The sequence below is a fragment of the Ascaphus truei genome, chromosome 5, assembly GCF_040206685.1.
Source record: "Ascaphus truei isolate aAscTru1 chromosome 5, aAscTru1.hap1, whole genome shotgun sequence".
Taxonomy (NCBI): Eukaryota; Metazoa; Chordata; class Amphibia; order Anura; family Ascaphidae; genus Ascaphus; species Ascaphus truei.
Window position 1 is genome coordinate 236751436 of NC_134487.1, and position 26128 is coordinate 236777563.

The window sequence follows — 26128 nt, forward strand, 5'->3', positions numbered from 1 at the left end:
CCTTATACGTCCATCAGTCATAATCATGGAATTGCCGCAATATGGAAAACTCTTTTGGGCGATCCCAATTTGAAACTAGAATAAGTCGAATTTTTATTAAAAAATATATATTTTATCCTTGAGCACAATTATTTTTCTTTTAATGGCGATTTTTACTTGCAGAAGTGCGGTACGGCCATGGGGACAAGGTTCGCACCAAGCTACACGAATCTGTTTATGGGTGTTGGGAATCAGATTTTATTTGGTCCTAGAACCCATTTGGTGCGAGCCTGGTCCTCTGGCAGAGGTACATAGACGAAATCTTTTTTATCTGGAAGGTAGATCTTAATAAGTTTCTTGATTTTTTAAATGCCAATGAAGAAATTGCAGTAACGATAGTCATTATCACAACCAGGCACTAATCCTAGAAAAAAAATTCCACGATAGGAAATATGATACCAGAGTGGTTGCATCAGCGGTGGAAAAAACAGATCTGATTGATCGAAAATCTCTGCTATATCCAAAAGAAAAAACAAAAAATAGAATTGATTATCAGACTGCTTTTATTACTAGATAAAATAGAAAAGCGATAAGAGATTAAGAACATTATTATTAAACATTGGCACATTTTAAAAGAAGACCTGATTCTGGGGGCAACTTTGGGAGACAGAACGAGAGTTATTTTTAAAAAGGCACCGAACCTAAAAAATAAACTAGCATCAAGTGCTTTTAAAACTAAAACACATGACGGCTGGCTTAACAAACCCAAAGGTATTTTTAAATGCACTTCGTGCAAAGCATGTGCCTTTGCTTCGGTAGATAAAACAGATTTCAAATCATACACAACAGGAGAATGTTTTAAAATGGACACATTTGCTAACTGTAGAACAAATTTTGTAGTGTATCTTTTGGAGTGCCCCTGTGGCCTCCAATCTCTAATATGTAGGTAAAACTATTAGACCCCTCAGAGTCTGCATTCTTAAACATATTGGGAATATTAGAAAGAAAATCACGACTCATAGTGTGCCGAAACATTTTTTAAAAGCACACAATGCTAAACCAGCGGGCCTGAAATTTAGGGCAATAGAGTGTGTTGAACAACATTGGAGCATGCCGACAGCACCAGGATCTCCACATGGTCAGCAGTGAGTAACTTTATTATATTTGTTACTTCATTTATGTGATCATCCAGTTCCCATACAACCACTTTGACTACCACACAAGATATACCTATTGCAGGCTAGTGGGAGTCCTCAGATAGTGGTGTTTTAAAGGGACAACAGTGTGTGGATTTTGGAGTCCTGAGTTCAACAAACTGTTTTTGTTTGGAAAATTATGGAGATTTATATGTTATAATAGGCATCTCTAATACATGGACATTTCCTGGTCAGCATCGCTAGGGGTATTTACTCTATTTTTTCTTGCTATAGGAAATATTAGAAAGAAAATCATGACGCATAGTGTGCCGAAACATTTTTTAAAAGCACACAATGCTAACCCAGCGGGCCTGAAATTTTGGGCAATAGAGTGCGTTGAACAACATTGGAGGGGGGATATAGACAGGAGACTCATCCAGAGAGAGAGCTTCTGGATCTTTAAATTAAAGACCCTTGAGCCCCATGGTCTTAACATCGATATTGATATTGCTGCTTTTTTATAATTGTTCCACTTTTTATCTGTCCCCTATTGAGGATTTCTTTGTTTTTAGAAGCTATGGTCTGAGCACTCTGGATGATGATTTCCTGTGAATGTTCTCTCCCATATTCTTTTTATATATTTATATTGAAGTTTTGCCTGTATAATTATATATATGTTTTAACATTTTGTTTTTCTCTTTTGTCTTAGGTGATGTGGTTAGATTGAGTATATTTTATTGATTTTTTTCTGTGGTTTTAATTATGAACTTATTTATTAAAGTATTTATAAAATGTATGTCTATTAGGGATAGAGAGTATGTATAAGGTAACTTTTTGTATGCCTGCTTACTGCTGAGCTCCGATTGGAGCTGCGACATCACAGAGAGCAGTGGATTGATAGGGTGTAGTTATAACAGACAGACAGCAAATACCAGGGCATCTTGACTCCTGACGAAGCTGCTGGCGAAACGTGGAAGTAGTCACGCGTTGAGAAAAGAACCCTGCGTTATTGGCTGTTGCTGCTGCTGCTGTGACCGAGATTGGGAGCCGTCACGTGGAGCTCCCAGTAGGAAGGGGGTTTACCCGGAAGTGCTGCGATCGAGGAGAACGGAGGGGACGCAAGGCGCAGCGAACCCTCTGAACTACCGGCGACGCCAGTTGGATCACACTCCCTTTGACCATTACGCTGTCTGTTTGCTGCATCCCCTTACCCAGGGTATTCCTGTGAGTTTCCACTGTCTACCGCTGATGCAGTTTCATGTGCATATATAGCAAAACAGCAGCAAATGGTGCACAGCCAGGGAGCCAGGTGGTAAAATTCAAACGTCCTTTATTTCAGTATATGACTGGATACAATAAAAAACCCCATGGGGACACAAACGCACTTCCTACGCGTTTCGGACCTGTAGGTCCTTTATCAAGACTCCTTGATAAAGGACCTACAGGTCTGAAACGCGTAGGAGGTGCGTTTGTGTCCCCATGGGGGTTTTTATTGTATCCAGTCATGTACTGAAATAAAGGACGTTTGAATTTTACCACCTGGCTCCCTGGCTGTGCGCCATTTGCTGCTGTTTTGCTGTTCCTGGATGTATCTTCATGGCTGGCACGCCACTGCTTCTCACTTTGGATGCGACAGGAGTGGGTAAGAGACTTTATTTTGACTCTTATTGTTGAGTACTTGGAGGACTTTATTCCCACAGTGACTCGCAGGTCATTACTTATATATGCCCACTCCTCATCTAAGATTGGAATACTTATGGATTCATACACTGGCGACACACTTTATTCGAGCTCGGCTAGTCCCACGAATTCGGGTATACCCGGGTGTATTGAGGTTTGTGACTGTTTTCTGCCCGAGTGCATTGAGGTATTTTCCAAGCAGGGATTGAAGCATTTTATTCCCGCTGGCTGCAAAACTGCACAGTATATATATATATATAATGCATTACAATTCATGAATTTATGCCATCTGGTAGACACGCGAAGCATTGCAGCCTATTAAATCCTAATCATTATCATTTAACAGATCAGCCGCCCGTCAGCCAGGCATGAACCCAGGCTGGGAAGGCAAACGCAACGGGGCTTGTCAGAGGTGAGGAGCGGCGCATTCCAGGTATCTGCCAGGTACATACTGGGTATTTGCTCGAATAAAGTGTGTCGGTGCAGTACCTATGTGATTGAAGGTTACTGGGTGGAGCACCCCATTTGTTTATTCTCATGTGCATAAATACACTGTTCCTTCACTCATTATCTTCCCTGAGTGTTTTTTTATTGTCACTGCTGCATTTTTAATACCTTGCTGCATTGTTACTGTCGGCTTGCCACAGTGATGTGCTGACTCTGTTTGTGATTCATATGTTTTATCAGCTTTTATCACATCACTATCAGGTTTTTGTTTCAGTTGTTTGTTTTATTACCATGAGAGCACCTTTGTATTAGGACTATTTTAGTCTTTTCAGACAGGGTTGCACTACTAGTGTGTGTTCTGTTTTGCGTATTCCACATCGGTGAACTGCTCTCCCTGACCCAGTGAAGGTTGAGCTGCATCGTGTTACTGTCTGTATTATCTTTTTGTTTTTATTATTGCAGTTCATTGCTGTTTATTCATTTAGCCAAGACACCTATGGGAGCACCTGGTGAATTTCTGCTTCTATCTTTTGCATCTAAAACCCTTGAACGTTTTGTATTCTCTCGACTGCTCCATTTTCTCACCACCTATTCTCTCCTAGACCCTCTGCAATCTGGCTTCTGCCCTGCTAACTCCACTGAAACAGCCCCCACTAAAATAACTAATGATCTCCATGCTACCATTACATATTCAACCTCTCTGCAGCATTTGATACTGTTGGACCACCCCTTGACATAACACCTGCTATACAGACCGAAGTTTATGAATGTCTCTCCGCTATATGATCCTGGATGGCCCTCAACCAACTTAAATTCAACATGTCAAAAATGAAGCTCCTCATATTTGCTCCCAAACCTGGCCCTACTACCTCCTTCCACATTACTGTTGGAAGTACTATCATACACAACGCACGTTGCCTAGGGGGTCATACTCGACTCCTCTCTCATATTCTCCCCTCACATTCAAAAGGTAGCTAAAACCTGTCGTGTTTTTCCTCCACAATATTACAAAGATACAACCTTTCCTCTGTTGCTCGACAGATAAAACTCTGACACAGGCCCTCATTATCTCCCGTCTTGATTACTGAAACCTCCTGCTGTCCGGCCATCCTGCCTCTCACCTGCCTCCCCTACAATCTACAGGTGCGCCGACGAGTATTCTAAAACTTGCCTTAGAAAATCTAGTGCTATCAAAAACAAGATCCAGGTACATGATGGGTACATGCTGCAACATTTCAGTGACATTTCTGCAGAGACTAATGGCCAATCGGATTAACACAGCAGTGGTCCCTGGCAGTCCCATTCAGTTTGAATGGGACTGCCAGGGACCCCCGTCGCTGTTAATCCGATGGGCCAATTGTCTGTCTGCAAAAATGTTGCAGCATGTACCTGGGTCTTGTTGGTGATTGCCCCAGATTTGTTTTGAATACTCGTCGGCACTACAGTATCTTAAACGCTGCTGCCAGAATCACTCTACTCTTTCCTAAATCTGTCTCAGCGTCTCCCCTATTGAAATCTCTCTCCAGGTTTCCTATCAAATCCCATATCTCACACTCGATCCTCCTCCTCCTCACTTTTAATGCTTTAGACTCTTCTGCTCCTCCTTACATGTCGGCCCTAATTTCTCACTATACACCATCCCGACTCTTGCGTTCTGCTCAAGGATGTCTTCTCGCTAACCCTTTTGTATCTAAAGCCCTCTCCCGCCTTTAAACCTTTCTCACTGACTGCTCCACACCTCTGGAATGCTCTTCCCCTCAATATCCAACTTGCACCCTCTATCCACCTTTAAGACTAACCTTAAAACACACCTGCTTAACGAAGCATATGAGTAGCTCTTTGGCTTATACTTTATACCTCATACATAAACCTTCGCCCCTTGCAGACGCACTTACCAGAACGCCCTCTTACTGTTTCGTACATTCTTCCTACTGTACCTACCAATAAGATTGTAAGCTTCGGAGAAGGGACTACCTTTCCTAAATGTTACTTTTATGTCTGAAGCACTTCTTCCCATTATCTGTTATTGATATTATTTGTTATTTATATGATTGTCACGTGTATTACTGCTGTGAAGCGCTATGTACAGTAGCGACATTGCTTATTGAAGCAAAAGCCGCTGGCTCCATGCGGCTGGGAAGCGGGTAGCCGCGGCGCGTGGCGGCGCACTGTGACGTCACAGTAACATGCGCGCCCGGCTTCCCCGTCTTCCCCGGCTTCCCAAGGCTTCCCCGACACCCCTGGAGATCAAATGAAGGTAAGCGGGGGTGCGGGGAAGCAGAGGGGCAGAGCAGGAGCCGGGTACGGTGTCGGGAAGGGAGGTAAATTGCGCGCGAAGTGGAGGGGGGGTGCGTGGGGGAAACGCGGCGGCGCGCGGTTGTTACTGGCGGCAGCTGGGGTAGATCTCGGCGTGCCGTCGTGATTTAGTGCAATAAACAATGTCGGTGCTGTACCTTAAAGGCGCTATATAAATAAAGACATTTATTTATTCACACACATCATCTTAGTTCCTGCAAGTAGAAAAGTTAAATATGAACTGATCCCTCTTTCTGTGAAGGGATATATATTTAGACATTGATATATCCAAAACATTTCAATCTTCGGGGCCTATTCAGTTAGCTTCAATATTATCACTGGAGCATCAAACGTGTTTGCATGTTAATACCTCACGGTATGAAATGTGTGCAAAAACGTTAGTTAGAAAGACAAATCGCATGCTAGATACTGTTTGTTACAAAAATGACATAATGCACTAGTTTGTAGTTGCTTTATTAGAGAAATGAACTTCACGTTCGATTTCACTCCAGCAGTCTAGAAGAGCTGTGCAGAGAGGAGCTGCATCACCCTGCACTGCTCTTACACTCTGTTTTTTATTTTAATTACGTAGGATTGAAGCTGAGGGTCTCTGGTCCTAAACCGCATTAATTTCAGGTCCGGGTACCCCCTGATTCCCGAGGTACAGTCCTCCGTATCGGGTGCCGGTACCTCCCCACAACCACCACTGGAAATCTACCAAAAGAGAATCGGACCGTCTCTTCAGAGGGTTGTAGCTGCAATTATATCACTATTATATTATTTTTTTAAACACATTTGTATACGATTGTATTATTTAATCACTATTTAGAATTTATCACTATTTAAGTACATTATATCTATTTATTTTTCACTTTATAGAGGAGCGCCTTAATCACATTTTTTTGTACAAATCAATCCCTGTACCTCGGGAAGCAAATGAATGTGGTTCAGGTCCAGAGACACCCTGATTCAATCCTATGTAATTAAAATAAAAAAGGAGCTGAATTACCTTAGTGGCTAACTGCTAAGATAATGAAGGGTTTTGTTGGAGATAGAAGGTGTGGGTGAAAGTTATAGTTGCCCAAGGGTGGCTGGTTAGGCCTCCCGTGATGGTTGCGGGAATGGTTAACCCCTTCATTAACAAACAGATACCCAGCAAGCTATATATATATATATATATATATACACACACACACACACACACACACACACACACACACACATTTTGTGTTAATTTGGGGGGGGTTTCTGAGGGCTTGCTGGATATCTGTGTGTTAATGAAGGGGTTAACCACTCCCACAACCATCACGGGAGGCTATCACGGGAGGCCTATATAAATATATACACACACACGTGTCAAAAGGAGTGCTACTGGGTGTGGCTAAATGTAGTACCTGCTAAGGTAATGAAGGGGTTACAATAAGAAACAAAGAAGTCCAGAGCAACATCCAATGTGACAAAAATACACAGTGAAATACCTATATATCGCTTGAAAAAGGGTAATTTAGTTAACCCTTTGGCCAAAGCATATAAGCCTGCGAGCCACTTCAAGGCATGACCAATTCGCAGGTCCTAACACTAACTGATAAAAATTAAGGTATTTCACTGTGTATTTTTGTCACATTGGATGTTGCTCTGGACTTCTTTGTTTCTTATTGTAACCCCTTCATTACCTTAGCAGTTTCTACCATTAAGATAATGAAGGCGTTAACCCCTCCCGCTACCCACCCCGGAGGCCTAAACACACACCATGGGACAAATACCCCCTTCACCCACTCCCTCTACCACCAACAACCCCCCCCTCCCCACACACAGGAATGGGCAAAAGACCTATCAGGCAAATGTGGCTAATAGCGCTTTTGTCCATTCTGAAATACTACAGCACATTACTTTTAAAAAAAAACACTAGGCATTTAATCCATTGATTTGTCACTGTTGTTTATAACCAATGCACACCTTCTACCCGCCCCTCTACCTCCAATAACTCCTCCCCATCCCACCCCCACACACACAGTAATGGGCAAAATCCCTATTAGCCAGATACTGTATCTGGCTAAGAGCGCTTTTGCCCATTCAAATACAATTAATAGCCAGCCACCCTACAGTAAATAAGTTGTACTTATCCCTGCCAGGATGAAGGCCGTCCTCCTCCTCGTCTTCAGTGGCACCAACATTAAAATAAAAACAATAGCTACTGGCCACTAACCCCTTAATTACCTTTGCGTGTAGTAACCGCTATGATAAATGAAGGGCTAACGGCTCCCACCACCCACTCGGGAGCCCTAACCACCCTCCCCGGGACAACTACCCCCATCACGCACACCCTCTACCTTTACACAAAATGGTTCTTACCCTTGCCGGGATGAAGGGTCATCCTCCTCATCCAACTGCATCACCAATCAACTCTTGATTCAAAAAGCAAGGGTCCTCACCTCGAAGAACAGCATAATGTGCAGAAGTTCATGATCATCCGTTGCTTAAAGAGAAGTAACCGGTGAGTAGATCTTTTCTTCTTTCTTGAAGAGATCCAGCAGATGTTCACACGCCATCTTCTTCCTGTCAAATATTATGTGACAGGCCTTTTATAAAGCCTGTAACATCCCATTTGAAAGACACATGGTACATCCACCAATCCGATTGGTGGATGTACCATGTGATGCCTTCCCTTTTTTGGGTGATTTGACATCACCTTAGCGGAAGGGAAGCATATGGTACCTGATTGGTTGTACTCCCCACCCTTTAAGGTGACGTGACATCACCCAATAGAGGGAAGGCACGAATCGGATTGGTGGATGTACCATGTGATTCCATCAAGTTTGGTAGAGAATTCATTCCCTGCAGAACTTGATGCCTAGACACATGGTACATCCACCATTCTGATGTGTCTGTCAAATGTGATGTCACAGGCCTTATATAAAGCCTGTCACATCTCATTTGACAGGAAAACGACAGCGTGTCAACATCTGCTGGACCTGTTCAAGAAAGAAGAGCAGAAAGAAGAAAAGAAGATCTACTGACCTGTGACCTCTTCAAGCAAATGGAGGATTGTGAACTTCTGTGCATCATGCTGTACGTCAAGCTGAGGCTCATTGTTTCGTGGGTCAAGAGTTGATTGGTACCACCGTTGGATGAGGAGGATGTGCCTTCATCCTGGCAAGGGTAAGAAGCACTCTGATGGACTATAGTGTCAATTGATTGTCAATGTTGGTATCTGTGCCCGTCCCCATTGAAGTCATAGGTAACCACAGTGGCAATCAATGGATTTGTTACTAGTGTTTGTTTGTTTTTATTGTACTGTAATGTTTATTTAATTTAATAGTGTTTATTTTTAATTTTGCAATCATTAATGGGCAAAAGCGCTATTAGCCATATTTGGGTAGATAGGGTGCCCATTGATTGCCAATGTGGCTATCTGTGCCACCTTTGAGGGCATAGGTAACCATAGTGACAATCAATGGATTTGTTGACTAGTGTTTGTTTTTATGGTATTATAATGTTTATTTTATTTTTGCAATCACAAATAGTGCTTTTGCCTATTAGCCATATTTGGCTAATAGTGCTATTGTGTGGATGTATGTATGTGATGGGGGTAGAAGAGGTGGGTGATTGGGGAACACTGGTGGGTAGCGAGAGTGGTTAACCCTTTAATTACCATAGCGCTTACTACCTGCTAATGTAATTAAGGGGTTACTGGCTAGTAGCTATTGTTTTTATTTAAATGTTGGGGCCAATGAAGATGTGGATGAGGATGGCCTTCTCCCTGGCAGGGGTAAGTACTACTTTTATTTACTATAGGGTTGCTGGCTAGTGATTGCTTTTGAATGAGTTAAAGCGCTATTTGCCTGATCTGGCTAATAAGGCTTTTGCCTATTACTGTGTGTGTGTGGCGGTTTCGGGGGGTAGTATGGTGCCCATTGATTGTCAAAGGGCATAGATAATGAACAGTGAGAATCAATGGAATAAAGGGTTAGTATAGTATTTTAATTTGTATTGTATTTTATTTCATTGCAATGTATTGTATATTTGAATGGGCTAAAGCGCTATTAGCCATATTTGGCAAATAGGGCGATTGCGCATTCCTGTGTGTGGTGTTGGTGGTACAGGGTGTGAGTGAATGGGGTACTTTCCCCCATGGTGGGTGTTTAGGCCTCCAGGTGGGTAGCGGGAGGGGTTAACTCCTTAATTACCTTAGCCGTTACTACCGGTAAGGTAATCTGGGGGTTAACCCCTCCCACAACGCCCCCCCCCCCCAGGAGGCCTAAACACCAACCCTGGGGCAACTACAACCTTCACCCACCCTCTCTACCACCAACAAACCAGGTACTGCTATTTAACCCCTTCATCACCTTTAGCGGTTAGCCACTGATGATTGAAGAAGGGGTCTCCGGAGCTAAAATGAATGCAGATCAGCTCCAGACACCCCCAGCTTCAATCCTATGTAGTAAAAATAAATTCTACTTCCTCCTATTCAAATCGCTAATCCTACAGTATTTCATCACCCTTGAGGTGGCGCAAAATAATGAACGTGTTTAACCCATGGTTTGCATCTCGGAGCTACTTCAATAGCAGTTAGTAAGTTTCTGCATTTTTTGAGCTACTCTGCATGGCTTGTCAGAGCAAGGGGGATAACGCTTGTATAAAAAAAAGCCGTTTACAAGCAATGTCAAAGCTTTCTAAATAGCTACACATGCTAAATCGCTTGGAAAGTGCACTTAACAAGCGTTAAGTCACTTATCGAGGCATCCTAAATAGGCCCCTTATAAGACAAGATCCCATGAATGTTTATGGGGGAAATAATTTCCTATAGTGAGGGATCCCATGAAAGTCTATACAGTCAAATAATTGCTTGTAGGGGGGATCCAATGAAAGCCTATAGGGACAAATCATTCTTTATAGATGGGATCCTATTGTCTATGGTGGAATAATTTTCTGTAGAGAGGATCCTATGAAAGTCAGTGGAGTTATGTAATGAATTTGATTTTCTCTGTATATAACTCTTCTCTTGTTTACTTTAGGTTCTGTAGTGGCTGATGATACCTGTTTTGACATAAACAAGAGAGGTGTTGGCTATGGGCACTGTCTGCAGTCTGAGGGCACCTTCCTTCCATGTGCAGCCAAGTGAGTACCCACTGAAACCCGTAACCACTCACATCGCCTCACTCATTATGAGGCAGTACAGTATATAAAAAGGGCATTTTCCCCTGTGTGATTATTTTTTTTATTTTATAAAGATTTCTTCCCCGTACTAGAACTAGGAACTGAAGTCTATTTTCATGTTTTCTTTAGTTTTTTTTTTCTTTGCTCATCAATTTTTCTTTATTTTTTTAACAGTGTAGTATATTCCCCAAAATCATGCCAAAACCTATTGTTTCTAATCCGTTTTATTTCGTGAAATTAGTTAAGCTCAAATTGCCACATCTCTACATCTGACAAGATTAAGATCAGACACTTTTTCCTGATGAGATCCTTTGTAGTCTTCATGAAAAAAGCTCTGTGCTGCCTGGTGGAGTGGAGAAAATGAGAATAAGCAGCTGAGGTTGACATATGGATGCACTAATGCAGGCTTTGGACTTTTTGAAATAAAAAATAAATCAAAACAGCTAAAAAAATAATAATAATAATGTTGTTCTGCTTTTAAAGGTCATCACATGGAAATCACTTTCCATACAGGACATATTGGGGGGAAATGCACCTATTAACCTTGTGGGCGCAGTCAATATGTGATGGTAACTGGCACTCTGGAGGTCCCATGATCTAGTGACTGCGTCATGCCCAATGGAGTTTTTTTTTGCCGCTTAGCGTCCTGCAACCCATGGAGCACAGGACGTAATATGCCTAGTGAAGAAATGGGGGACTCTTCCTCTTCCATTTCCTGCAAAGCAGCCCCCCGTGGTCAGGGCCGCAGACAGATTTCCAAGGGCATAGGACTAGATTTACATCAGCCCCTCTTCCCTCCCCCCCTCCCCCCAGTAGTATTATGAGCCCCTGCCCCATTTCACTCCTCATGAGCTCTGTTTCCCACCCTCTTCCCATGTATTTCTCACCCCTCCGTCTCACTTCCTCTTCTTCACTCACCCCCTCTCACTCTCCCCCCGCCTCGCATGTTTTGCTCTCCCTGCATCACCCTTATTCCCTCTTTTCCTCACTCACTCCCTCCCCCCTATCTCCTCTCACACGCCCCCACTTTCCATCAATTACCCCACTCTCACTCAAGCCCCTCCACAAAATACATACCAAAAGAAACCACCCCCCTAAATTCATATAATCACACACCCCAATACATAATAAAAATATACCCACCCCCCAAACCCAATACATAATAAAAATACACCCCACCCCAATACATATTGAAAATTCACCCCCCAATACATATAAAAAATACCCCCTCCCCCCAATTCTTATATAAGAAAGACAGACTTGGCTTGTGATGATCAGGCTGGGCCTGACTGCTGGTTCTCTCGCGACCGTGCCCTTGCTCTCCTTCAGCTGCAAACCTCTTCCTCACTCTGTCCCACGCTCGGCAGCCAGGGACGCCGACAGGGGGGGGAGAGTGGGAACAGGTGTCTTAGGCCCAGTGGCAGTGGGGGGGCACAGCCAGCGCTGCAAGTTGGGCCCGACCTCTGGCCAGGCCCAGCTATCAGTCCTTTCGCGGCAGGGCCCGGGCTCTCCCTCAGCTGCAGGTCTCATCCTCACTCTGTCCCACTCCGAGCTTCCAATGCTGGCACATGACTGGCCTCTGTGACGTCAGTGTGCAGGAAGTAAACTTGGCCCAGCTTCCGGCGGACGCTGGCATTAGAGGGAGGCCCAATGTGTGCCAGCGTTGGAAGCTCGTGTGGGATAGAGTGAGGAAGAGGCCTGCAGCTGAGGGAGGGTCATGCGAGAACCGGCAGCCAGGCCTTGCCAAAGGTCGGGCACAACTTGCAGTGCCAGCTGGCCGGGCCCCCTGCAGACACCGGAACCTGCCTGACTATCCACAAGGTAAGTCTGTTTTTTTTCAATATGTATTGGGGGGTGGGGTACTTTTTAAATGTATTGCGGGTGTGGGGGGTATTTTTTATATGTGGGGGGGGTTATTTTTATTATGTATTGAGGGTGGAGCTGTATGTATTTAGGGGGTGGAATTTTTTGGTATGTATTTTATGGTGTTGATTGAGTGAGAGGGGTAATTGGCGGAAGGTGGGGCAAGTGGGAGGTGGGACTGAGTGAGGAAAAGATGGAGTAAGAGTGAGACGCAGGGGAGAGAAATTGATGGGAGGGGGTGAGTGAGGAAGAGGGAGTGAGACAGAGGGTAGAGAAATACATGGGAAGAGCGTGGAAATACACGGGAAGAGCGTGGGAAATACACGGGGCTTGTGTGGTGTGAAATGGGCCCTGGGAAATGTCTGCAGCCTTGTCTGCTGCTGAAGAAAAGCCAGGGCACGGCCACAAGAGGACCGGCAGCCGAGCCTGGCCAGATGTTGGGCCCAACTTGCAGCGCCGGCTGGGCCCCCCCACAGCCACTGGGCCCAGGACACCTGATCCAGCTGTCCTCTCCCTGTCGGTGGCCCTACCTGTGATCATGTGACTACACTCTGCCAGAGGGGCTGTGACCCCTCTGGCACTCAACGGGTTAATTCTTGGTGTGCATTCTGTCATGTGCAATGTGTGCGCGCTATATATTCAAAATATATATACAGGGACATGCATTGCATGTGCTCTATATTAATATTTGTTGTATACACAGGGACATACATTGTGGGGGTGACACCTACAGTGCGGTGCTATATATTGCACTGTATTACACTGTGTACTGCTGCGGCCGAGTTTATTCGAGCATTTGCCCGTTCTCGGCAGCAGCAGTAACCTGGCGCGCGCCGGAGGGTGCCGGGCGCGCGCCAAAGCAGCGGAAGAGCGCCCTCCGATCGGGGCGCTCTCCCTACCGCTGCCGGGTCCGCCGGGTCCCCCGGAACCCCCTGCCGCCGTCCCGCGATCGCGGGACACCAGGGCTCCCTCTGGGAGCCCTGGACGTGCGTGCAGGGGGCGCTGACACCCGATGACGCGTGACCGCGCATCGGTGACGCGCGGCACGCCGAGGGAGTGGGGCTAGCAAGCCGGGGCATCCCCCGGCTTGCGGAACTAGCCCTGCTAGGATAAAGTGTGTCGGTAGTGTATACATAGGAACATGCCGTGTGGGGTGATTTTACCCTTATATTAATACTCTGGGTATACACATGTAGTGAAGGAATATTATATCTCTGGCGTTCAGCATGCATAAAATACATACATACAGTATACTGCTGCGGCAGCTTTTATTCTTACTAATAACTGGCATGTACCTGGCATGTTCCTGGAATGCCACTCTGTTCACCCGGAGCATGCCGGGCTCCTTTTGCGTTTCCAAGCCAGGCGCATTACACGGCTGACGCGCGGTTGATGTGTTAATTGATAATGGTTCAGAATTTACTAGGCTGCAATGCTTCGCGTGACCGCCAGATGGCATAAATTCATGAATTGTAATGCAGTATATATATGTATATGTATAGATATATATATATATATATATATATATATATATATATATATATATATATATGCAAATACAACTGTATGCTCATCTGCATGTCTTAGGCAGGTCTGCAACCCCGCCTTTCCCCATTATCACCCAGCATACAGCACTTCCACTGCAGCAAGGGATTCTGGGAAATGACATGCAAATGAGCACACAGTGTCACTTTTTGCCTCAAAAACCATTTTTAACATGGTTCCCTATAGGCTTAAGCTTGCTGCATGGTCACAGCTTTGAGCACAGCCAAGGTTAAGGTGCATACCCAGAATACCACCCACAGACAGCTGTTTTGACCTTGATGGGTCTCATCAGTGTGGGGTTGATTTTAACTGGATATGCATAAGAGGCTATGGGATAGGATATACCATAATACTGAGTTAAGTTATGGTGAGTAAAAAAAGTGACAAAAACCCTCCACAGGAAAGCAAATATGCAAATACAACTGTATGCTCATCTGCATGTCTTAGGCAGGTCTGCAACCCCGCCTTTCCCCATTATCACCCAGCATACAGCACTTCCACTGCAGCAAGGGATTCTGGGAAATGACATGCAAATGAGCACACAGTGTCACTTTTTGCCTCAAAAACCATTTTTAACATGGTTCCCTATAGGCTTAAGCTTGCTGCATGGTCACAGCTTTGAGCACAGCCAGGGTTAAGGTGCATACCCAGAAAACCACCCACAGACAGCTGTTTCGACTTTTTTTTTTTTTTTTTTTTAATGTTTTATTCACATCACATATATGTACAAACAGAAAATGAGAACTTTTCCAAAAGATAATAAATCACATAATTACATTTCTTCAAAAACACATACTGTAAATACATTACTTTCTTTACAAAAAAGGTCAGAATTTATCTTGTCATTCCACAGCTTTTCCTTCTAAACACACAACAACAAAACCACTTTTCCACACCTTCAACTAACACCACCTAGATTCTCATATTCTCCCTATATATACTATTCTCATTACATTTTCTTTCTCTTTTTCCTCTTCATTTCTTTACATAATGTTATACCTCTATTCCTTTTCTAAACCTCCTTTCTTTATTTTTGCTTTCTTTTTCTGTTTTTTCTGCTTTTCCTGCTTTTTAACATACACCCATTCCATTATTTCCTCCCCATTTACAATCCCCACAAACTCCAAAACTTTTTCCACCTCTTCCCCTGAACAAAACTCTTTTCTCCTCCTCTCCTCTTCTTTTGCTTTACAGGATGCTGCTTCTACCTCTGCTGCATGTCTAATTATCCAATCGTCCTCACAGACTTCCTCCACTAACTTTTCCCTTTCCACAGAAAGACCCTTCTTACTTCCCCTCTCAACCTCTACCTCCTCCTCTACTCTAGGCTGACATTCTTCATTCTCTTTATAATCACACAGAAAGTCACAAAATAACCTCTCCTCTGTTGTAAGCTGATATACTTCCTTCTCTTCAGACTCACACAATATTTCACTCACAAACTCCAAAACTTTTCCCGCCTCTCCTTCTTTTCCCTTTCCATCCTCACTGACATAACCTCTGAGTTGACCTTTCTCACTATTCTGCACCTGTACATTAGTCTTTTCCGGACTCTGTCTCGTCATTTGTCTAGCACGATTACCCACAATTGATGACATCGTACTTGTCCTTTTTGTGCACCAAATCTCACTCTTCTTTAAACACTTTCTCGCCAAATGTCCAGACTCATAGCAAAAGTCACATTTCTTTTGTACTCTGCATTTTGCAGCCATGTGACCCTCTTTACCACAGTTGTGACACACCATTCCCACCTCCCCACATCTCTCTTCCAAATGTCCATATTGTTGACAGTTCTTACATCTCTTGGGTTGGCCCCAATATTCCAAAAAGCCTTTTTTCCCACCCACCTTGAAAACAGCAGGGGGGTGCATCACTCCCCCTGCACATGCTGGGTCCGGTCTTAGACGTACGTGAAATTCCCGCTTGCCATTAAATATCCCATAGCAATTCAAAAGTTCTTCACCATCTCTTACAGTTGCACAATAATGTCTCAAAAACAAGGCTATCTCCTCCTTCTTCACAAAAGGATCATACATGTGCACAATTATGCTTCTTTCCTCCAACAAAAAACTTGGGATAACACTGATCCCCTTCATCCTCTGGTCACTCGCGTTTTTCTTGCATCTTTCATATGCACTCAAGCAGTCCTCCTCCTTGCGGAAGGTCACATCAAAGATTCCCTCTTCCTGGAAGTCCTGCAGACAGTAGACTTGTGCAATCTTCATCTCCACCAGGTCAATCAAGATCTCCTCCACGATATACTGGAGTCTCACCCGGGCTCTCTCCGCCTCAACCACCAGGAATCTGATGGTCTGCTTTCGGTTCTCCATCGCCGCCGTCTTTGTCCTCGTCATCCTGAGCTTCGGTGCGACGCCCTAATAGCAGCAGGGGGGTTTAGCCTATTATGGCGATCCCCCCAGGCAAAGGCGTCGGCCCGTCACTCTCTCCTGCTCATGTGCTTGTCCGCTCCTGACCGCCCCCTGCGCTCAATCTGTCATGCTCCATCTGTCCGACCGTCAAGGATCTGGTGCGGCACCCCAAAAGCAGCGAGGGGGTTTAGTCCATCAGGACGATCCCTCAAGGCCAAGGCGCCAGCCCTTCACCATCTCTCTCTCCCTCCTTGTCCGCTCTTGATCACCTCCCGGTGCCTGAGATGGCGTACCCCCCTAATAGCAGCATGAGTCTTAAGTCCCTTCCGGAACGATGACTCAAGGCCAAGGGGGCACAGTCTCAGCTACACAGCTGTTTCGACCTTGATGGGTCTCATCAGTGTGGGGTTGATTTTAACTGGATATGCATAAGAGGCTATGGGATAGGATATACCATAATACTGAGTTAAGTTATGGTGAGTAAAAAAACCCTCCACAGGAAAGCAAATATGCAAATACAACTGTATGCTCATCTGCATGCCGGTATCCCTCTGATTTGTTTACATGTCGCGGTCACGTGATCGGGCCCTTTAAACGCAGAGGGATACCGGCACCTCATAAAGGGGGCTGTATCTCGGGGAGCAGTGGGTCCCCCGACCTGAAACCAACGCGGTTCAGCTCCGGAGACCCCCTGCACATCTACACTATGAATAAAAATGTATTTTAAATAATTTTTAATGTGCCGATGTTTGCGCAGGGAGAGAAGCGGTTCTCTCTCTGCTGCAAACATATCTCGCCCACCCGGCCTATAGTATCATTGATGTGCATATACAGTACTGTATGTGTATGTTAGGGGTTATAGGGGTTGTTGTTATACTGTATATACACAGTATATACTGCATTACAATTCATGAATTTCTCGGCTTCAAAGACAACAGCTCGCAATCGCCCCATGCGTTTTTACACGGCATTGCAGTATTGCAGCCAGCCGGAATAAAATACTTAAATCACTGCCGCGAATATAACGCTATATACCCCGGGAGCAAACGACACAAAACCGCACATCACCGGGATCCTCTGAAATTCGCGGAGCTAGCCAAGTAAGAATAAAGTTGGTCGCCAGTGTATAAAGGATATATACAACCAGAAGTGATGATGCTGGCTGATCTGATAGAATACTCCACATGTAGATGATCAGACATGAAACGAAAATAAATAGAAATACATAGTGTAATACTGTATAACACCTACTGTAATACTGTGACCACAATAAACAAACACAAACAATAAATGCTGAGAGCAAACAGATATAGTTAAATAAAACACATTTAATATAACACAATAAATCAATACCGTTAATAAACACAATTAAAAATGAATATAAGTGTTAAGGGTCCCACAAGTATAATCCTGCTGTAGCTGAAGTACCCGCTTACCAGAAGATGGTAGATAGCTGGCAGTGGATTATCAGAGAGTATCCCCTCTCAACTGTGGCCGATCAGCTCCGTGCACTCCTCACTGGCATTGATAGCATGTTGGTGTTGGCTTCGGCTCGAGGAGGAGCAACACCCTGCTTCCGCTGGGACAGACGTCTGCGGCTTTGGATATCCTACTCCCGCCGCTTGTTGCACGTGTGCATGAGAAATGCTACTGTGGACCGCCAGCTGCAGATTCGCCAAATCCCTGGCCCGCAGTACTGCGGGATGGTAACAACAGATTCGTTCGCGCTTGGCTCGGGAGGGGGGATTATCCAAGAAAGGTCAGTGGGGCACTCAGCAGATAGTGAGGCAGTGTATACGTGGGACCACCCTACGCGTTTCGGAAGATGCAGCTTCCTTCCTCAGGGGTGTTTATATGATAACTTAGTCCCTATGCGTCCATGTACGTATAGTTCAAATTAAAAGGTACAATGCACCAATTTGAAAGTCCCGGACATGCGCAGTAGAGATATCTCATCTGCTTGGTACCTCAGCAAAAAATACAAACATTAAACAAATAACATGAAAACATAACTAAAAACAACAAAAAACAAACATGTAAACAAATAATATACAATGTTATAACATGAATATTATGTGAATATCAAACATCTATGCTGTTTAAATAAAGGAAATGTTGACATCCCACAGCATTAATAAATCCTATATAAACAGAACTAGTAATGTATGACTCTGGAACCAATGTTGTCCAAAATGTACAATATGCAATTCCTATACCCTATGGATCTCTGTACTCCAATATTGTATATACAGGTATCTGTACAATGGTATAATCCTTGAAAGGCACAGTGTCCAGTACCTAAATGTGTGTATCCGTTAAATGTAGATATATCAATGATAAGAAATATTACCTTATAAGAATGTTGACTTATCTAAATGAGTGTACTCATATTAATAATAATAACTAAAAAACTATTATTATACCCTAAACTACTATTGGTGATGTGTCTATATATCTAAATGAAATTAGTGCTCAAAGAGCACAAAGAGCTATATAATACGTGACTCAAATATCGGTGAGATTGAGGAAGTTAAAATACTTTTGAAAATGCAGAAGGCATCAAAACTAGGTCATGTTTGCATAATGGGTGATTTTAATTATCCAGACGTACAGTAGATTGGGGCAATGAGATTAGTATTACAACAAAAGGGAACAGGCTTTTGGGGGTGCTTAAAGACAATTATATGACCCAAATTATTGCAGAACCAACCAGGAGAGAGGCAATCCTGGATTTGGTAATATCAAACAATGTAGACGTAATAACAAATATTCAAGTCCTGGAACATTTGGGTAACAGTGATCATAACATGGTCTCATTTGAAATAAATGATCAAAAAACAGATTACTTGGGTTCAACAAAGACCTTAAACTTTAGAAAGGCAGATTTTAATAAACTGAGTACTAATCTACAAGTACAGTAATACATTGGGATGATGATTTTGCAGGGAAAAGTGTAGAAGATAAAGAGGCAGTCTATATAGTATACCCATGGGTAAAAAGTATAAAAGAAATAAGTCAAAACCAATGTGGCTAAATAAACAGATAGGGGAGGAAATAGACAAGAAGAGGAAGGCGTTTAGATTCTTGAAGTCAGAAGGGACGGAGACATCGTATCAGAATTATTATAAGGAATGTAACAAAAATTGCAAAAGGGCAATCAAATTAGCAAAGATGGATAATGAAAAAAGGATTGCAATAGAAAGTAAGATCAACCTTAAAAAGTTCTTTATGTACCTTTATAACAAAAAAATTAGAAAATAAAATATAGGACCCTTTCAGTGAGATGGGTAGGCAGATTATTGGAGATAATGAAAAAGCTGAGGTATTAAACAAATTCTTTGCCTCTGTGTTTAACAGGGAAGAATCAATTTCAATAGTAGTGCCGCAGGAGGAAGCCAAAACCTCCATATTAATGAACAATTGGTTAACTGAGGAAGAAGTTCATAAGCGACTTGAAAAAATTAAAGTAAATAAGGCACCTGTGTTACGCCGGTGCTGCCCGCAGACCAGACCCGTCCCTTGAGCTGAAGGGGGAAGTGGTACTGCACCGACACACTTTATTCGAGCAAATGCCCGGTTTGTACCTGGCAGATACCTGGAATCCGCCGCTGCTCACCTCTTGCATGCTGCGTTGCGTTTGCCTTCCCAGCCACGGTTCATGCCTGGCTGACGGGCGGCTGATCTGTTAAATGATAACGAGAAGAATTTACTAGGCTGCAATGTTTCGTTTGTCCACCAGATGGCATAAACTCATGACTTAAGTAATGTGTGGGCTTTGCAAGTTGTTTCGTTTACAAAAAAAGTTACTTTATCCCAGTACAGTATGCTACAGTATTGTAACTTGTCCTTGAGACTGAAGGAAGAGTTGCAAAAAATGTATCAATTTAGGCTTTACATACAGTACTGTATTAAATAAAGACAAAGATCATTTTCACTTACACTATTCTACAGAGACATGAGTGTTCAAGTGGAGCCCGCTTTCCAAAAACCTGACAGAAGTTATGCTTATTTGATATGGGCCGCTATTAATGCAACAGAGGATAAGATGGCAACAGTTGTTCAAATTTATCAGTATTTTATCGAAAACTATGACTTTTACAGATTTTCGCCAACTCCTCATTTGTGGAAGCATGCAATAAGGAAAAGGTTATGTAGTGACCCCTGTTTTCACCGTATTGAGCCCCAATTTGTTGGAGGGTATTGGTGTGTGTCACAGGGTTTTTCCCGTATCTATGATAATGGAGGCGGCAAAAGGCAAAGGGTCGTGTTAAAACGAAATAAGAAGCGACAGTCCCTGCCAAGCAATGCGCCAGAACCAGAACCAGAACCAGAACCAGCAGCAGCACCAGCTTATCATGATGCCCCCGCCGTCGGTGACAACTCTGAGATGGATTTCGCAGCCAGTTTTGATGAAGCTTGCATGTACCTAAGCGATTTCCCGCTGACTACAGGTGGGCTAGTCCCTCTGCAAACTATCGACGTGGGTGATGATGAAAGCTGCACTGGAAGTGGGTCGGCGCCGGCGCAAGCTGAATGGGACATTTAGTAATACTGTACAGTATGGTGAGTACTGTATTTTTGCCGTATTATTTTGGTGGGGCTGGCTGGGTACTTCTTTAGGGGGCTGACCATTACTGTACATTAAAACTTTTCATTTTGTTTTTCCTCAGAAAAGAAAACGGCTAATGGGGGGATTTCGATGGATTATATTGTACTGTATGCTGATGTTTTCCGGCCATACAGTATACTGTGTAATAAACCCGAATAAATAAAACTATGCATTTATTCTACAGTACATGTTCAGTAAATTACTGCACATACTGGGGGCGAGATGTGTTTGCAGCAGAGAGAGATTTAATAATATTGTACAGTGAGCAGGGGGTTCCCTGAGCCAGAAATTAATGCTCAGGGAACCCCCCCCCCCCCCCCCTGCTCCTGATCAATATTATAAAAAATACGGAAAATGCTGCGTCATTACCATAGCGGATAGCCGCTAAGGCAATGAAGGGGTTAACCCACCGTGCCCGCTTTATTGTGTGTAGTGGGGATGGGTGAGGGGGGTATTTGGCCCTTGGTGTGAGTTTAGGACTTGCGGGAGGGGGGGGGGGGTTGCGGGTGCACTTAACCCCTTCACGACCGTAGCAGTTAATACCGCTACGGTCATGAAGGGGTTAAGCCCTCCCGCTACCCCACCCCCCTCCCCCCGCAAGCCCTCCCCAACCATCGTTGGGGCGAATACCCCATTCACCCACCCTCCCGCAACCCACAACAATAAAATACACACAGCAGCCGCCAAAAAATAAATAAATAAATGACAATAAATACATTTGAAATACATTTTTATTGATAGTGTAGATGTGCAGGGGGTCTCCGGAGCTGAACCGCATTGGTTTTAGGTCTGGGGACCCCGTGCCCCCCGAGATACAGGCCCCTTTAGGGGGTGCCGGTATCCCTCTGCGTTTAAAGGTCCCGATCACGTGACCGCGGCCTGTAAACCAAGCAGAGCAGAGGGATACCGGCACCCCCTAAAGGGGCCTGTATCTCGGGGGGCACGGGGTCCCCAGACCTGAAACCTGTGCGCTTCTGCTCTGGAGACCCTCTGCACATGTACAGTATCAATAAAACACATACAATATACAGTATAAATAAACACTCGTTCTTTACCTTAGCGTCTATGCGCTATGGTAAAGAAGCATTATTTTAATAATCTTGTACAGTGAGCAGGGGGTTCCCTGAGCCAGAAATTAATGCTCAGGGAACCCCCCCCCCCCTGCTCCTGATCAATATTATTAAAAATACGGAAAGTGCTGCGTCATTACCATAGCGGATAGCCGCTAAGGCAATGAAGGGGTTAAGGCATAATAAACAATTAATACATTCAATACATATTTTTCACGTCTGTGTTAAAACTCCCTGCCTTCTCTCTAATCTATGTAAAACCCCCTCCCCCTATTCTCGCTTTTAAGACGCCCTGCCTTCTCTCTAATCTATGTTAAACCCCCTCCCCCTATCCCCCTATTGTGTGTGTGCGTTAAGCTTCCCTGCAAGCTATGTAAAAAAAACCTCCCCCTATTGTGTGTGTGTGTTAAATCTGCCTGGCCTGTGTTTCTGAGTGCTGAGTGCTCTGCGTTAAAGGCCCCGATCACGTGATCGCGGCCTGTAAACCAAGCAGAGCAGAGGGATACCGGCACCCCCTAAAGGGGCCTGTATCTCGGGGGGCACGGGGGCCCCAGACCTGAAACCTGTGCGCTTCAGCTCCGGAGACCCCCTGCACATCTACACTATCAATTAAAATGTATTTCAAATGTATTTATTGTCATTTATTTATTTATTTATTTATTTAGATTTATTTATTAATTGTGCTGCTGCTGCAAGTCGTAAACTCACACCAAGGGCCAAACACCCCCCTCACCCCCAATAAAAAAAATTCACGCACAGCAGCCCCACAATTAATAAATAAATCTAAATAAATAAATAAATACATGAAGAGAAATAAATATATACTGCACAGTATATACTTTGTATATATATACACTGTATATATATATATATATATATATATATATATATATATATATATATATATATATATATATATATATATATATATATATAGTATACATATATACACTGTGTATATATATATATATATATATATATATATATATATATATATATATATATATATATATATATATATATATATATATATATATATATATTGTGACATAGTCCAAAGATGTTAGGCAGCTTTCTGCCCCGTTTTAGGTCAGAAAGTGCAGGAATAGTTAAAAATTATCCTTTCCACAGCTTCCCATTAACTCAGACTGCTGGATGGAAAATCCAGACCACAGATTACAATGGGTCTAGTTCTCCCTCACCTGCTCTTCTAATCACATGCACAGGTATTTAGAGCAGAGAGGTTTGCATTTCAGTCTCTCTCCTTAGAGCCTGGAGGCTGGGGGTATCGCTGCTCCCCTGTTTCCAGTTTCGGGGTTGACGGCCCCTCCAAGTATTACAGTACCAGAGGATTTGCCTGGACACGGGACCGAGTTCCCACCGCGAACAGATAAGACAAAACAAATGTTTACTGCTGTTGCTAAAAGACTGTGCTGTATCTAAGTGACCCTAAATGAGAGGGCATTGTTTTAAGCTGGGGAACCAGGTTAGTTGGCCAGCAGCTGTTAGAGAGACTGATTTTGATGTGTAGTTAGATCCCTGAAAGGGATAGGATTTTGTTTATATAATTTGGTTTCTTTTTACTTGAAATAACAGTGTGGGAAATACTGTAACAATGAAATGAGTGAACTGCTGAATGAAAGTATCTGAGTACCTCTAACCTACACATGTTAAAGCTGCAGTACCTTACTTGGATGAAAATAAAGCAGGCAGAAGCCTGAGTTAAGCAGCTTAATACTTTGCATGATCCTGTTTTTGTATTAAATAACCCTAGAAGACTGTGTCGGGAAGAACCCAGACAGACGTCAGCACTACAAAAGAGGGGCGTTTGTCACATATGGTGGAGAATGCGGGTCGACACTAAAAAGTCTGTGGGTTTGCAAATAAATGCGGGGCTTTAAAATGGCCGCCCAGCTGAACTAAAGTACAGATGCTATGAGTGACGTCTGTCCCACTGTGTATATCAGTTGTGCTTCTAGCATACACAGAGAATGTGCGAAGTGTGGATGCAATAGCACCCTGAACCCAAACAGAAAACCAAAATGTTTTGCTGAAGAAAAAAAAAAAAATTGCATCTTGCCAGTGCTGTTTGTAAAGCTAATGCCTTTTGCTGAAGTGAGTGAATTTGCAGCTAGCAAGTGCTGTATGTAAGTTGCTGAAGAGAGTGAAATTGCAGCTAGCAAATTGTCTCTGCCGGGTTTCTAAAATGGCCGACGTGGAATGTTTGTTTTGCAATGCACGTAATCTTGAAAAACCGTGTCCTTCAGGCCATACGATGATGATGATGATGACTCGTATGTGGCCCCAGGAGGAGAGCCATACCCACAGATGAATTTAGTATGCTGGGCCTGTCGTGAAGTAGGTCACATGGAAGATGTTTGTCCCAAAATTTTCAAAGACAAACAGCTGCAAAAGCAAGCAATGCCCTGTGAGTGCAAGCAAGATGTGGAAGCTACCAGTGAGTGTGTGCCCAGTACCACTGATATCTCTGGAGCTAATAAAGCAAAAAGAAAGAAGAAGATAAAGAAAACTGTTCATCAAGTCCCAGGGGAAGTGACCGAGCCACTTGAACCTGTGCTGTCAGGACATGCGTCAGAAAGGCGCCGAGATGCGCTGCAGACTGGAGCGACCGGCAGAATTGTCACGGGAACAGTGGCAAAGGAAAAGGAGGAACAAAGGGAAGCTGAATCCTTGAACCAGGATAAAGAGGCTTTGGTTTCTGCACTCCAAGCTGTCCGCCATAAATATGAAGTCCTGTGGCAGGATTTGGTGAAGGAGCGAGAATGGAGCAAGAAGGAGCGAGAATGTTGGATGAAAGAGCGAGAATCGAACGCCGAATTACAGAGGTGTATACTTCCAGCTTTACAGGAGTACGAGGCTTTGAAGAAAACAGAGTCTCTCTTACGGAGTGAGCTGGAAGAGGTGACGACTAGTCTGGAAAAGGCCAACACCGTAATTGCTATCCTAAAACAGAAATACAGGAAGGCCCTACAAGAGGTTCACGCGCTCAGCACAGAGGTGCAAAACTCACGCCTGGAGGGCCACGGTCTGAACACAGAGCTGGGAATGTTGAAGCAAACCCATGAGATTGCCCTGAGTGAGTTAGAGACTGTAAAGCAAGAAAATGAGACTCTGAAATTGGAAAATTCAGATTTGACTGACGAAGCAGAAAAAGTAAAGAAACAGTTAACTCAGGAAAAATTAGAAGTGCAGGAAGCACTACAGAATGCATTGATGCAGAGCCAGCACCAGGAAGAAATGGACGCTCTGAGAACAGAATTGCGACATGTATGCACAAAACAGAATTCTCTCGTGGAGGAACTTAACGTTTTGAAAAAGGAGAAAAGCATTAGAATAATTCAGAAGCACTGCAAAGCTCTAATCCAAGGAAGAAGGGAAAGAGAAAATTATCGGCGTAAACACGCCGCAACTATCATCCTACAGGCTGCCTACAGAGGGATGAAAATTCGTCAGTTTAATCGCCGGAATAAAGCAGCCTGTGTTCTTCAATCATTCTACCGTGCCCGCATGGTACGAAACAGGTTCCTCATTATGAAAGGAGCAACTATAAAAATCCAGTCTCTGACTAGGATGACACAGAACAGGATTCACTATCAAATCCTGAGAAATGCGTCACTGGTTATACAGCGGTATTTCCACCTTAATAAATGTAGGCCTCAGGAAAGAGAGGCCCAACACTACATGTCTGCCAGCTGCAAAGGTAAAATGCCACAGGGTACAGCCGGAGTTAGTGAGCGCCCCATCAAGGTAATCAGTGCTTCATCTTCTAAGTACCATATAATTGCCCCAGAGGGGAAATCCCAAATCTCTGAGAGTGATGGTCGTGAGAAAATACATGGCAGTAAGAAGTACCATAAAGGTTCAAAGGTTGCAAAGCAAAAGCGACGAAGGTCAACGCTGGCCTTGAATTTTTACGGATCTCGCCACTCTGGGCCACAATATAAAGACAAAGACTAT

At 43.7% G+C, this 26128-nt stretch overlaps 1 protein-coding gene across 5 annotated transcripts in view; it reads left to right on the forward strand.

The window, feature by feature from the left end:
* Positions 1-26128, forward strand: part of LOC142495794 (zinc metalloproteinase-disintegrin-like VMP-III) — a 240258-nt gene that overhangs the window by 114945 nt on the left and 99185 nt on the right. For all 5 annotated transcript variants that reach the window (XR_012801815.1, XM_075601762.1, XM_075601761.1 and 2 more), the window contains one exon: positions 10553-10655. Coding sequence is in view for 4 of the 5 variants with exons in the window: in XM_075601762.1 (XP_075457877.1) it covers positions 10553-10655 (103 nt within the window). In the remaining variant the exon portion in view is untranslated. The remainder of the gene's footprint in view (positions 1-10552; positions 10656-26128) is intronic.